At 42.1% G+C, this 16,309-nt stretch overlaps 1 protein-coding gene across 1 annotated transcript; it reads left to right on the top strand.

Annotated features, from left to right (window-relative positions):
• Positions 1 to 560: 560 nt before the first annotated feature.
• On the top strand, positions 561 to 4,304 carry LOC122981972. Its single transcript, XM_044350867.1, has 3 exons — positions 561 to 784; positions 897 to 1,135; positions 1,254 to 4,304. The coding sequence occupies exons 1-3, from the start codon at positions 561 to 563 to the stop codon at positions 3,413 to 3,415; spliced, it is 2,625 nt and encodes an 874-aa protein (XP_044206802.1). The 3' UTR covers positions 3,416 to 4,304.
• Positions 4,305 to 16,309: the final 12,005 nt, after the last annotated feature.

The raw sequence follows: 16,309 nt of genomic DNA on the forward strand, positions 1-16,309 counted from the left end.
AAGGGAACAGATTGAGGTACACAGCCGCAAACCATCCCTTAGGCCGCACCCCAAACAAACCCAGCGTTTTGTGATGCCTTTGATTACAGCAGGGAACGGAGGGCAGAAGTACAGACCATTTGGATTAGGGGACGTGCAGGCTATTGTGGATAAGATGCCACTCATCTCAGAGGGAGGAGGCAGATGGTTAGGGAAATTGGATAGCTTGACCGCAGGACAGACGATGGCGCTAGGGGATTTCCGAGCGGTTGCCTGCAGATGCATGAGTAGCGCAGACGAAAAAGAAATAGAGCAGGAAGCTAAAACGCACCGTTTGGATGACAATACTCCATTCTTACACGTAGTCGATGACATAGGACAAGCATTGAGGAACAAATACCCCCTGCCAAACACTGCTGCAGTTCCAAAGATGAAGTGAACAAAACCCCAGAGAATATTTGGATAAATGTAAAGATAGGTGGACCCAACAGACAGGATGTCACCCAGGTAAACCAGGAGTTCAGCAGGAGTGGTATCGACAGGCGATATTAGAAGGAATTCCTGAAACAGTAAAAAACGCCATGAAAGATAACCCTTACATGGTGGGGTGCAACTCCCACACCTGGGAGAAACATCTCATACATCATTTGACTAGAGCATTAGACAAAGTTCAGGAAGAGAAGGCCACCATCAAAGATCTGCAGTCCCAGCTCCTTAAGCTTCAGCTAGGGGAGGCCAGACAGAAAGTTAACGAAACAAAAAAGAAAGATGGGAAAAATAACAAGGTTATGGTGGCAGCAGCCACGTCAGACACACCTAATACCTTCCCTATTCCACTGTGGGAAAGAGAACCAACACGTAGGGAAAGAGAAGGGCGAGACCCGCCACCTAGTTGGCTCTCCTCTGTGATGTACCAGGGGGGATATGGACGGGGGTCGAGCGGGGGACGCGGGGGCTTTGGGAGAGGCGGATTCGGCGGTGGCCCGTGCCAACAAAGGGAGGAGGGATGCTACATCTGTGGGGACCCCAATCATTGGTGCAAATCATGTCCCCTTAAACAAGGATGGCAGTCCGGTGGACCACAACCTCCACAGGGACCCCCTAGAGGCAGGGGATACCAAGGTCCAACTGGGTCTGGGCGAGGTGGCCCAGCAAGGCAGATGGCCGTCGCCAGGGGAAGAGACTCATGGGACGGTTGGGTCAACCAGGATTGACACACCCCACAGGAAGACCTGAACAGCATGGTTGCGGCGGAGCCGATACTGCTCGTCCAGGTCGAACAGCAGATTACACTGCACCATTCCATTTGGATGGGAAAGTTGTAAATGGCGTCCTGTTCCAGAAAAAAGGGGGAGGTAGACAGGTATTAATGTACGCCAGTGTCATGCTAGACAACATGGAACAAAGACATCCCACATGCACACAATATGCGGCTGGATTGGCAAAACTGATTCAAAAGACAGCTCACATAGTGATGGGACACAGCCTACAGGTACTGACAACACACGACGTAGTAGCATACGTCAATTCACAAGCATTCACCCTCACATCGCTGCGCCAGCAAAAACTAAGCAGAATACTCGATGCTCCAAACATCACGTACACTCATGAAGGCATCAATATGGCAGACAGAATAGGGACTGGAGAACCACACAGGTGTACAGAGAGGGTCTGGGTAGAGCTTAAACCTAGAACAGACCTGCAGGCGGAAGCCATAGAAGGGGGAAGGAACTACTACACAGACGGGTGTTGTTATAGAGATGAAAAAGAGGGACTCAAAGCAGCATACACGGTAGTGAAGGAGCAGGAAGGAGGGTTTCAGGTGAGAGTAGCAGGGAGGCTGCAAGGACAACAATCAGCACAAAGAGCAGAAATTAGGGCGCTGATCGAAGCTCTGAAAGCAGGGGAGGGAGACATTGTAAATATTTATACAGATTCAGCATATGCAACAGGAGCCGTGCATGTAGAACTAGGACAGTGGCTGAGAGCAGGGTTCCTGACAGCCACTAACAAACCAATAAAGCATGAAGAGGAGATGAAAGAATTAGCAGAAGCCTTAATGTTACCATCTCAGGTGGCGGTGATCAAGTGCAGAGGCCATGACACCAGTAGAAGCCAGGTAGCACGAAGAAATGCAGCAGCAGACAGGGCTGCAAAGGAGGCCGCGGGATATACTGACAGGGCAATGTTAGTAAGAACAGAAGAAGAGGAAAGGTTAGACATGAGCCTAGAAAATGTCTCCAAGATGCAGAGACAAGCCTCGCCACAAGAGAAAATTATGTGGGAAACGAGGGGGGCGGTAGAGAAAGACAGGGTATGGAGAAGCACTGACGGAAGGTTAATTCTGCCCCCCGGTATGAGGAGCACCGCTCCAGAGGAAGCCCATAGGGTAGGTCATGTAGGAGTAGCTCAGATGATGAGAAATCTGAAACATTGGTGGCACCCATTTATGAAGGAAATGGCAAAAGAAATGATACAGACATGCGAAGTGTGTAGCAGACACAACCCCAGAACCACCATTAAACCAGAAGCAGGAAGGTACCGTCTGATTACTCAGGCAGGTAAAGAGATCGTTATCGACTATACAGACATGATTGAAGCGCACAAAGGCTATCGGTATGTACTCATGTGTGTGGACGCTTATACAGGTTGGCCAGAGGCAATTCCCACAAAAAGAGAGGACAGCCAATCAGTAGTGAAGTTCTTGATCAATCAATACATACCAAGACACGGGTTTCCCGAAAAGATAAGATCCGATAATGGGACCCACTTCAAAAACCAAGACCTACAAAAGGTAGAAATACTGCTGGGCCTAAAACACGCTTTCGGTACGGTCTACCACCCCCAGTCTCAGGGAAAGGTAGAGCGAATGAATCAGACTGTAAAAACACGGTTGGCCAAAATATGTGAACAGACGAAACTCAACTGGGTTGAAGCCCTGCCACTAGCCTTAATGTCCATCAGAGCATCAGTTAACCAGGATACAGGACAAACACCATTTGAGCTACAGACCGGTAGGATGTTTCCAGGTCCTGGGGAAAGAATGATAGGAGTAGCAGAAACTGAGAACATGATACTCGCCAGGACCTACTTTAATTATCTCCAAGCTTTGCTTTCAGAATACTCCACCCAGGCCCTTCAGAGGGATCGGGGCCAAGAGAGAGCAGAGGTGGTGCCCACAGCCGACTGGGTTCGTTTGAGAGTCATCAAGCGGAAGTGGTCAGAGCCAAAGTGGACTGGCCCATATCGAGTCACAGAGAGAACATCCCACGCGGTCCGCTTGCAAGGTAAAGGGGACACCTGGTTCCATTGGAGCCAGTGCACAGCAGCAGAGAAGCCTAGGAGGTCGCAGAGACAGGTCCAGGGGGACCTGTTGAACCAGAGCTCAGGACCGGCTGGTCCTGAGACCGAGCTTTCCAAGAAAGGGGCAGAATAATCCCCTGGAAAGCTCATTGGGGACGTAGAGCAGTCTACCCCTAGGTCCCGAAGAGGAGAGATCACGCACCCTCCAACCAACGACAGGAAGAAGAACTATATGCAACTCGTACCAAGACGAGTGAGAGAAAGAGCCCTAACCCTAAAGAACTATCAGACAGAGTTTAAAAGGGCTCCTTGAAGGGAGTCCCTTGGGGCTGAAAGATTTGGAAGGTCCATATGGGGCAGATGAGTGATCTCTTTAGTAGAGATCAAAAGGGGGAATTGTGAGAGGTAATGGGAAATACACATTGTCATATTAATCCCAATGCTGATTTAAACTTATGTTAACCAAGTATGTTTTATATGCCTTGTTCAATTGAGAAGTGATATCAAAAGGTCATGTCCTTTGCTTGCCACTGTCACTGTCAACAGGATGAGTTATGCAACAATAAGTGGAAGTTAAAAGTTCACTGTTTTCTGAGTATTGTGTCTGCAGACGCATAAGCAAGAAAGTAGAAGTATGTGGTTAGATATGTGGATTAAGAGCATATAGAGAACTAGATCAAACCAGACTGAGGGAGACAGAAATAACCTTAAGCGTGGGTGGTGAATTGGAGTAAAAAAAATGAAGGAGGAAGACAGCTCCTTTTCTAAGAAATGATAGACAAAGAGCCAATTGGGGTCCAAACAATAGATACACCCAAAAAGGGGGTGAAAACAAGGTATAAAATGCTCTGGCACATAGACAAAAGCTCAGAACACAGGGCGCTTTGCCAAATGCAGGTTTTTCTGTGAAGTGTTCTCCGAAGATCTTCGATAAATAAATTCAGCTGATACAAAGACATTACTCGACTGTGGTTTCGTTCTTCTCGCATCAACCAACTCGGGGAGGTTGCCTGAAAGGCTTCCTCAACAGTGCACAGAAAATGCCTACTGGTTTATCAGTGTAGACTTAGTGTTTGTGAATGAAATGACTTTGACTCACTCATTTTTGTACACAACTGTGCAGCTTTACAGGCATTTATAACCTTCTTTGGTCTACTGTTTTGGTTTTACAGTTGAGTGTTGGGCAAGTTATGTGGAAAATGTAATCACTTACTCATTTCATAAATCATTAAAAATGAAAATTACATGTATAACAAGTAGCCTACTCAACAGCAAAAGTAATTGGTTACATCACTCATTACATTTCTATCATTACACAGCACAGCTCCGTCAAACAACTCTGAAGTCTCCACACACAGGGTGAATCTTCTGTAACACATATGGCAATAGAAAAAGGTTGTGGTTTAAAAACCAGCCTTCAGTTTGGAAGTATTTACTGACCATCAACAGCTACCTAAGCCCTGGTGACTGCATGCAGTACTCCAGAAGTGCCAACCTCATTGTTAAACTGCAGGAGAAACACGTACTCCAACTCTGAACAAAACCCAGTTGACTCCAGAATGTAACCTTTGGCTTACCAGCACCCATATACATATAAACACAACACAGCATATATAATAGACATCTTTTGAATTACCAGGAGGCATATTTTCCCTCTTTTAGGAAGGTTAACTACCCACTTCTAGCCCCTGAGCTAACATATCCAAGGCGAGTCTGTTGATGAGTTGAACCTGTTACTAACCCTCCATCAAATGCCTTACAAGACAGTAAACACCCCGCCCCCCAATTGTTGAAGTAACAGAATGTTACTAAGTTTAGTAACTGTACTGATTTGTACTGTATGATCAAATTTCAAATTGTAACTCCTTACACTACTTGTTACAGAAAATAGAAGGCTAATCGCAACTACTTGTTACTAAGTAATGTATTACTGGCCAACATTGATGGTTGAGTATGCACAGCCTTTGCAGCACCTGTGGGCCAACATATATCACAGAACTAGCTCTGATAAACTGACTGTACTCGACTTACGCAGTACCAAATGACAGATAGCAACTAGCAAGTTAGCAACTAACATTTACTGGCTGAACAATGGCTAAAGAAATATTTTCTCAGGAATTGGTGACCAAAACAGAGATAAAGCGCAGTAAATATGGACATTTGTCAGGTGGTGATGATGACCCCAAATGAATGCTACGGCTAATGCATGAATGTTGATGAAGTCTTGCTTCATGACCGCTGGATGTATGTAGCTAAACTGTAAGTAGGCACCTGTTTGCTAATTGAAGATGATGATACGTGGTGGCTGTAATTCACAGCTCTTTTTGATTGATTTTTTTTTTTTTTTAGTCCTCAAGTCAAAAATTTGATAAATGCATCTTTAAGAAACAGACTACCATACATCTTCACGCTGAAATTAAAAAGTGGTCTGTAAGATGGTTGGTGCCAAGCTACCCCAGCTCATTATTCTGTGCGAACTTCACTGAGTACTGAATACCATAAGGTCCTGACAAGCAAAACTGTCTGCTGAACAACACAAAATGAATAGGACTATCCAACCGTGCTGCTGTGAACTGTTGTCTATTCTGCTGATCACTCTTGAAAAGTTGGAATAATAAGGTTTGGGAGGAAAGCCAAAGCATAAATCTAATTAAAATCTTATTATGCTTAATTGACAGGCTGATAGATGGCCAAATGAAGTTAGACTTTGTTGTTTCCTGTCCTCTGTGGTCTGAGGTAGGGTTGTATTTTTCAGTATAAAGTTTTAATATAAAAGCATTTAGATTGTGAGGAGGTCTTGTAAGGCATCAAGAGAGGCAGACTAGGCGAGAGTGAGTGGATGATTATCAGGTGATGATGAAATGACCAGGGGTGGGAGTTTACTGAAAGTTGAACCAGGGCACTCTGTTAACAATGCACTATAGGGATGTAATACCCTCCTGCCCCACTGTTTGTTATTCTGTCCCTGACTGCTTATGAATCAAAAGAAGCCACAAATGGAAAGGTTCTCACCGTTTTTTTTTTGTTTTTTTTAAATTTTTTTATTGCATTCATATCTAATTTTCTATCTTGCCTTTTCATTTCTGTTTTCAAAGTGAGATCAGAGCGAGGAGTTGTAATATTAATAAGCACAGGGCTCTGCCCTGCCGACTGGGTCCTTTATCTTCACAGCAGAAACTTATTTGCTTTGGACCCGGAAGTCTTTCCTCCTCTGTGGTAAACAAAGGCTTTTGAAGTATCAAGGGGAAGGCTTTCCTGTGGTTATTACACATCTAAGAAACAATAGACTTAGATGCAGTCTCAAACTGTCAGTCTTACTTAAAGACACCAGTGTTAGCACACACTGCTATGAGATGCCACAACAATCAAGTGCAATCTCTCTTTGCTGGGAAGAAAATATTTTGCAGAATTTCCCGAGGGTATAACTATAGTACAGGACAAATTGCTGTGATTCAGTTAGTCAACTGTGAGAACAAGAAACCCTGTTTGAACCTAGCACTGATGTAATTCCAGGAACCAGCTCTTTGAACCTCAAATTAGAAAGGCATACATCCCGAAATTAAACCACAGCAGGTATTGTGCATTTGGACTTGTTGACCCTGTGCATGTTGTGAGGCTGACGTAACTACATTACATTTGACCATTGTTTGTCAGAGACATGATAATCACAGCCTTGATACCAACCTGAGAGCTCTTAGTCTCCTGCACACAACTGATACATACAATTCAGCTTAAAGGTCCAGTGTGTAGTATAAGCATCTAAAAGAACAGATAGAACAGACTAAAAATTGAATAGATTATTTATAAGTATATTTTAATTAGTGTCTAATCAGCTGAAAATAATAATTGTTGTCTTTTCATTACCTTAGAAATAAGCCCTTTATATCTACATAGGAGCGGATCCCCCTCCACAGTGACCGCCATGTTGCATCGCCATGTTTCTACAGTAGCGCAGAACAGACAAACCTAACACTGGCTCTAGTGAGAGCCTTACGCGTTTTTAGATTCAGTGGGTGGCAACTGGAAATGCACCGGTTGCAATAGACGTGAGACGTTTTTGAAACTAAACTCTGACAAATGGAAGATCATACTTATTTAGGAAATCACAGGAGTGTAAATTGTCGTGGTCAAAGAAACGAAAACACAAAGAAGTTAAACAAAATCGGGACAAGCGACGGCATAAAGTGAGGGTAAACTAAGATGGAAATCCCTGATGAGAGAAATGTTTGCAGACTGATGCCAAAGTTGCCTGTTTTCTGCTGGACAGGTAGGAGTGAAATGTATATTTATTTTGCCCTCCTGCTAATGGTTCAAAACCTAGATGATGTACAATGTTTATTAGCAGTACATTAGTTTCCCTGAAAAGAAATGCCACTACGTGACGTTAAATATTAGCAGACTGTAGCCTCAGTTTGTGTCTCTCACAGAGCTGGTGGTCTGATAAGAGACAACAGGGAGGCAACGTCATGCTAATAACCCAAGGATTTCATTTTCCGTGGCAGTAAGACAACACATTGACTGATAACTAACTAAGATATTTAGGGCTGGCGATGTGCTAAAGAGAAATTAGTTAGTGTGAAAGATAAACTGAGAAGTCTGCTCATCACCCAGTTAATACATTCTGTGAATATTTTTCACAGTGCTCCATAATTTCATTGTTTGCTCCTAATTTGTCATTTAGGAGCACATGTACACATTGGGAGGTAAAGTTAGCTTATAGTCCAACACAAGTAACCTTTTCCCCATTTCAATGTTGAAAAACATGTAGTTGCTACCAGAGTTTTAATTTTACATTTATCAGTCAGAAGTAGAATATTTCTGTTATTTGTTTTGGTATGTTTATCCAGGCCAGCCAAGGCTGGGAGCCTTGGCTGGCCTGGTACGTAGGTTTTCATTACAACCAAAGACAACAAAAGTTAATTTCACTGAATAGCTACTTGTCTCTGACCGAAAGTGTGTTAATCAATTAAATAATCTGATCTAGTCTGTTGTTCTGATGAAAATCTGCATACTGTCAGCCCTCCATGGATTACGGTTGAAGACCCTTGTCTGAAATTATTATGTATGTTTTGTTTCTTCCTTCAAGGCAGTAAAGATAAAAGGACAGTCCATTCTCTGCAACTGGTGGAAAGACATTAACCATTTTTGGTGGCGTTGTAAGACAGAGAACGCAACCGAGCAGTTTCTGGCAAGTACACAACACATATATAAGTATGATTTCTAATCGTAAGTTCATTCATTTCTATGTGGTGGGACACTTCATTGTGCTGTTTTATTTTTCTCAGGCACTATGGGTCGGCATTATTCATCATGTCTGTGACATTCACACCCGCCATATCAGAAGTATTGCAGAAACAAGTCAGGAGAGGTCTAGGTAAGTGATACACATCTGTTTGCCTATGTAGCATATTAACTTAGCCTGTAAATCCTATGTACAACTGTATAAAATGTATGAAATAGTAAATTATCTCTATGTGTAATGGTACTGTCTTCCACATAAGCAGTTTTCCATGCAGCTGCTGCTCTACACACAGCTCCTGGAGCAGATGAGGAACAGCAGTGCCAGTGAATCATGAGTGTTGTTCCTGCCAGGAGAGCATCTTCATCCAGAGCAGTAAATTGAATACCTTTGGTGTGGTATTGGTCTGACCCTTATCAGCTATTATATGTGCAGCAATTTGACTGCTGGAAGGTGATCAGATAAGTTTAATCACACTGCTTTTAGTGTTCAAACAGACTAATGATTTGATTGCTTATTCTGTCTTTATCAGTCAACTCTGAAGAACACAGAATAAGCTGTCAAAAAGTTTGTGTGTTTGAACAGTAAAAGCTGTATGTTTATGTTATCCTTTTATTGTTCAGCTTGAAAAGGATGTCCAAATTTTTTCTGTTAAATAAAATATATTTATATTACAAATGTCATTATTCTTAGTGTTGATTTTTACATATTAATTTTGTGGGTCAAACTGGTAAATTACAGTTTACATAACCTGAGGTGGTAATCAAAATTAATCCATAACATATACTACATTGCCCTGTTCTGAGGATCAGTGGTATTCAAACTTCACTACTATTTTATATTTCTTTATAATATACAAATAATGAAAATATACATGAATGGTGGAAGTGGCAATGACAATATACTGACACTACAGGGAAGTACTGTCATTGTATCAATATATATTAATATTTATATCATTGCAATAATTACAGGATGTACATTTGATGAATATCTTTTATTTAGTAAACTTGCAAATTTAAATTGAACAAATGTGAATATATAAACAAAAAAATTAATTATCCAGAAACTATATAAATATAGAAAATGTGTAGAACAAGTATAAAATATCAAAAATGTAACAAATAAATATGAGATGATTTGATGCCTTGATGATGAACAGGCAGGTGTGTGAGTACCTGAGATACTGTGTGGATACTGTGTTCCAGAGGACCTGGAGGGAAACTCAAAGGTCAGGTGTGAAACCAGTGTATCAGGGAACTTGTCCCTGATCCTCCAAACACAGCAACTGGGGTTGACAAGTGGGTTTCCCTGGCCTGAAGGCTGTCATGCTGTCAATAGATGAAATGTTTATAGGCAGCATAACGGTACTCCCGGTTGTCATCCCCAGGCTTCCTGGTTTGGCCCAATACCATAATGTCACCCGGTACTGCCTGTGAATGCATAAAAAGCATGTTCAAGGCAGTACTGGGAGAAGTGCGGTATTAGGCTCACACAATCTGCAGGGTCCTGGCCACAGCATTTCCTCTCATGGTCCGTAGGCATGTCTGTACAGTTACTGCAAGTACACCATGGTACCCCTGGCACTCCAACAAACGATGGGACACCATGCCTGCACTGATGCATCACCAAAGCATCTAAAATAACCCTGGCTGCCTCTGAAGGAGCTCGCTGGTGAGCTGCCTGTGCTCCTCCAAGGTCATCTCTTCAAGAAGTCTCTGAAAAAATAAAAAACAGATAAGGCTTTATAGGTTCTAAGTTTCATGATATGTTGGAAATATGGTAGTGCAGAATATGGATTGTAGGCTGTCCAGTGTTCCCAAACACGTCTACAACAACATGATCTTTAAAAAAGTCAAAATATTGCTGCATGATACTGTTCCTATATAGTTTTTATATAATCATTCAGTGGTGTTGCTGATGTTGTCAGTAGCCTCTTTTATACAGAAAACTGCATTATAGCCGTGAAGAAGAAGATTTGCTTTTTTACACTGAACCACACAAAGCCGGTATAAAGCAGCCTCCCTGTGTGGTTTTACAGCATGCCAGCGTCAATCAAGATCAGACTGATCAGAGCTGTAAACTCTGCAATGAGAGAGGACAAAGACATTACTAAGACACGGGGAGGACATTTCTCTTCGTTTGATGACATTAAAAGTCGAGTTTGACGTTTCTGTCGGCTTCCCGACTCATTTTGAAAAGGTGAGAGAAAAAGAGAGAGAGAGAGCAGCTGCGGTCGAGTGAGCTAGAGGGTGAATGAAGAGAGGGAGCGCTAGTAACGTTAGTGAGGAAGCCGGTGAATCAGATCAATAAATGTTATTTTCCGATTGTTTTACAGTGGTTAGGTTGTAAAGCACAAACACCCCCACACACTTCCTCAACCCTGCAGCTGTATGCTGCGCTGCCTGATTTGGTCTGAATACGGGATAAACAGAACAGCTAGGCGGATTACAGTCGCAGTATTCCCGCCTTGAATGGGCTGTGTAAATAAAGGGGCTGCTGACTCACGTTACACTGATAATACATCAAACTAGACTGACTACAGTGATGTGAAGCACAGAGCTGCAATGTAAATACCACTTTGTGCAGTATTGGTATTTTTTATATCGTGCAGTACAGGTAGGAATATAATAAAATAATTGTATAAATAACTTCACAAACCTCAGTCACCTCCCCTCGGTCCCTATGGAGGGTTTCCGGCCTCTCCTCCTCTTCTTCCCTGTGCTTCCGCGGTGCCGGTGTTTGCTCTCCTCCCTCGCCTGGCCCTGCCTGCAGCAGCACTGCCAACTCGCCTTCTTTCTCTCCCTCTTCCTCTCCCTCTGACCCCCGGTACTTGACTCTGCAAACAGATAATAAAATATGTAATGTTATCCTACCAACACTATCTCGCTATCAATAGCATTACGTTGCTAATGTTAGCTTGTATTAACAAGACAATAAAACCCTTATAATTGCTATCTTACTTGTGAGCTATAGTATAGGGATATAATAATACCTATAGTATTATAGACTAAATAATTAAATACATCTTCACCTCAGCTTGACTTGTTAGAAATGCTTGAAGCTGTCGTGATGCCATCTTCAGCAAATAGCTTCTTGTCCTTGAAGGCCACCGTAGCTTCTGGAATTTCTCCGAAGGGGAGGGGTGAGTGGTGGAGAGTTTCAATCTAGAACCTCACCGTTAGAGGCTGCTAAATACCACACATACTACACACTGGACCTTTAATTTATACCTGTCGGAGCTTGTAAAAGTGGATTTATGACTCTTTTTGTTCCATTTCCTCTGTCCAGAGGAGATATAGATGTTTGATTACCAAAAAATGATGATCACTGATTGATGTTAGTGACTAGAGGGTCTATTACCAGCTGTGGAGCCACCTAGGAGATGCCCTTGAGGCCCTATTTCTTTGTTTGGAACACCAAATGTGAAAGCCTCCATGAATAGGATATGGAGGATAGGATAGGAGATGGACCTGTATCTTTACCACAACCATGGCAAATGCTTGTGGTCTGGCAGATGTCAGTTTAACATTTGTATGTCACAACACCTCAAGCATGGCTGAGCTTTTAATCAAAAATACAACGACAATAGACTTTCATTATGTTACTAGTTGAGTTCACTAATGTTTAAACCAAGCGATTGCCAAACCAAATCTAACTCAAAAGGTGTTTTGGTTAGATGGCCACAGAACAACATCAGACCCTTCCTAAAATCACGTCACAATTAAGTCTAAATGTCTGCTGTGAAAAAGGCCTGTGCATTCTCTGTTGTCCTGATAAGGGAAAATAGTCCCAGTGGAGGGAACATTTTTGAGTGCCTTGGAGAGAATGCTTTCGTCTTTTCTGCCAGGACACCTTGGTGTCATCCAAAATCATTCTTTGTGTTATCTCACACTGGCTCCGCCCTCTACCGGTCTCTATGGGTAATACTCCTCTCCAATCAAACACATGCAATCACTCACTGAAATTTGCATGTATGTAGCCGGCCAATCAGGACCTGCCTACCGATAACATGTGTCCTGCACCCTATATAAGCACTGTCTCACTGCTGTTCACCATCCTCTTTTCTTCAGCGACAGCAAATTAGCTCACTGATCTTTTTTCTCCAGGGATGGAGTCGCAGGTAACTGCTCATTCCTGCCCATTGTGTCCAGGCATCACTTCTGCTTCGAGTGCCTTGGACGGGACCATGCAGAGAGCGGCATGATGCAGCCACCACCCTGCGGTGGGAACATCTTCAAATGTTGTGACGTCTCATTTTGCTGTGACAAGTGCCAGCCGGAGTTAGAGATTAATCTCCATGGCAAAGATCAAATCACCGCTCCACCTGGCCCTCTGCCACCACTGCCACCAGATGCCTTGGCTGAGACACTCTGAGCGGCCTCTCCGATGGATGATGACGACAACCCCTCATCTGTCTCAGCGACTTTGTGATCTTTGGAAATCGCCAGGATTTCCCAAAAGTTATGACCATGGCAGCGGAGCATGTTGGGCTTCCCTTGCCCCCCCTCCATCCCACCCAAGCCGGTCTGCTGGCTCTGTGAAGGATTTTATGGCCTAGCTCATCCTGCTCAACCCACCTTTGTTTCGCCTCCTCTACCAGACATCTGGCAGTGCATCAAAGCATCCTGGAAAGAGTCGCTGAAAACAAAGTCACCAGTGGCAGGACTGGTATCTTTCCTGAGAGTGCAGGGCCACATGGACACAGGCTGTCCTGGTGTGCCCCCCCGGAAAAAGCCCTCACAGCCCTCCTGATTCCCCACACCACAGCCTCCGCTGATGCAGGACAGAGACACCCTGGAATATTTCAAAAAAATATTCTGGCTGGGCATGCAGCTGGCTGCAGCAGTGAGCAATCTCGGTGTGTTGTGTTAGAACAGTTACCCACCAAAAACCACATAGAAACTGTGTCTGTCCCATGACCACTTAAATCAATTAAATCCAAAATAAACAAAAGAGGAGTCAATCATAAAAATCTAATAAAGATTAACACCACCTCTGCAATAGTACAACAAAATAGATGAATTGTGGGCTCTTAAACATTAGATCACTATCATCCAAAGCCATATTAGTAAATGATTTAGTCTCACATTATGGTATTGATTTATTCTGTCTTACTGAAACCTGGCTATGTCATGAAGAACATGTCAGCCTAAATGAATCCACTCCCCCCAGTCATATTAATACTCACATTCCTCGAGACACTGGCCAAAGAGGTGGAGTTGCAGCCATTTTTAACTCAAGCCTGATTATCAACCCTTGATCTAAACTTAATTATTACTCATTTGAAAGCCTTGTTCTTAGCCTCTCTCACCCAACCTGGAAAACTTACAGCCAATTCTATTTATTATAGTGTACCTTCCTCCTGTCCCATACTCTGAACTTTTATCTGAATTCCCAGGGTTTTTATCAAACTCAGTCCTTAGTACAGACAAAATAATTATAGTAGGTGATTTTAATATTCATGTGGATGTCTATAACGATGGTCTTAGCAATGCATTTATCTCATTGTTAGACTCAGTTGGCTTCTCTCAGAGTGTAAATAAACCCTATCACTGTCTTAATCATACCCTCCATTTTGCTCTGGCTTAGGCCATCGAAATTGAACATTAAATAGTTTTTCCACAAAATCCTATTTTATCAGACCATTGCTTAATAACTTTTGAATTCCTCTTACTGGATTACACGCCATTAGACAAAAATATCTTCACTAGATGTCTATCTGATAATGCTTAAGCTAAATTTAAGGAAGCAATTACATCAGTATTGAATTCACTGCCATGTTTCAATACTACAGAGGACTTTTATGCTAATTTTAGTCCCTCTCAAATTGATAATCTTGTTGATAGTACCGCAGGCTCACTGCAAATAACACTTGACTCCACCACCTATTTAAAAAGGAAAATTATAAAACATAAGAGGTTGGCTCCATGGTATAACTCACAAATCTGCAAATTAAAGCAAACATTGTGAAAATTTGAAAGGATTTGGCGTTACACCAAACTGGAAGAGTCTCACTTAGTCTGGCAAGACAGTCTTAAAACATATAGGAAGGCCCTCTTTAATGCCAGAGCCACCTATTACTCAACATTTATAGAGGAGAATAGTATATTATAATAGATGTTATATTGTTTTATGACTCAGTATGTTTTTATGACTAGTTGAAATGAAGGGGAGGACTTTGTATAAGCCCTTTGGGCTTCCTTCCTCTCCTGCACAATTTAATATAACTTTTTACTGTGTAATATTTTTATTGTAACCTTTGTGCGAATAAAAACAAACAAACAAACAAACAAAAAGAACAGCTGTAGGTTCCTTTTCAGTACTTTGGCCAGGCTGACAAAGAGTCATAACTCTATTGATCCATGTAATTCCTATAGCTCTCAGTAGTAATAACTTCATGAGCTTCTTTAATTATAAAATTCTAACTATTAGAGATAAAATTCATCACCTCCTGCCCTCAACAGGCACCAATTTATCAACACAGGTTTTTCTCCAATGGACTTTCCTGAACTAACTTCAATGATTTCTTCATTTAAACCATCAACCTGTCTCTTAGACCCCATCCCAACTAGGCTGCTTAAGGAAGTCCTACCCTTAGTTAGCACTTCTTTACTAGATATGATCAATTTGTCTTTAGTAATAGGCTATGTATCACTGTCCTTTAAAGTAGCTGTAATTAAACCTCTTCTTAAAAAGCCTACTATCGATTCAGGCATTTTAGCCAACTATAGACCTATATCTATCCTTCCCTTTCTCTCTAAGATCTTTGAGAAAGCAGTTGCTAGTCAGTTATGTGACTTTCTACATAACAATAGTTTATTTGAGGATTGTCAGGATATAGAGCACATTATAGCACAGAGACAGCACTAGTGAAAGTTACCAATGATTTCCTAACTGCATTGGACAAAAGATTTCTCTCTGTACTTGTCTTGTTAAAACTTAGTGCCGCATTTGACACAATTGACCATCACATCCTATTACAGAGACTGGAACATTTAATTGACATTAGAGAAACTGAATTAAGCTGGTTTCAATCCTGTTTATCAGATCGATTTCCGTTTGTACACGTTAATGATGAATCCTCCATGCACACAAAAGTTAGACACGGAGTTCCTTAAAGTTCTGTGCTTGGACCAATACTTTTCACCTTATATATGCTTCCTTTAAGTAATAATATTTGGAAACACTCCATAAATTTTCCTGCTCTGCAGATGATACGCAATTATATTTATCAATGAAGCCAGATGAAACCAATCAGTTAACTAAGCTCCAAGCATGCCTTAAGGACATAAAGACCTGGATGACCTGCAATTTTCTGCTACTAAACTCAGACAAAACTGAAGTTATTGTGCTTGGCCCTACACACCTTAGAAACATATTATCTAATGATAGCTAATCTAGATGGCATTACCTAGGCCTCCAGCACCACTGTAAGGAACCTGGGAGTTATCTTTGATCAGGGTATGTTCTTTTACTCCCACATAAACAAATCTCAAGGACTGCCTTTTTTCACTTATGTAATATTGCAAAAATCAAGTACATCCTTTCTGAAAAAGATGCAGAAAAAATAGTCCACGCATTTGTTACTTCTAGGCTGGATTATTGCAATTCCTTATTATCAGGCTGCCCTAACGAGCCTCTAAAGACTCTCCAGCTGGTCCAGAATGCAGCTGCACGTGTACTGACAAAAACTAGAAAAAGAGATCATGGCTCTCCCATTTTAACTTTGCTGCATTGGCTTCCTGTAAAATCCAGAATTGAATTTAAAATTCTTCTCCTCACCTA

The sequence above is a fragment of the Thunnus albacares genome, chromosome 5 (assembly GCF_914725855.1).
Source record: "Thunnus albacares chromosome 5, fThuAlb1.1, whole genome shotgun sequence".
NCBI lineage: Eukaryota > Metazoa > Chordata > Actinopteri > Scombriformes > Scombridae > Thunnus > Thunnus albacares.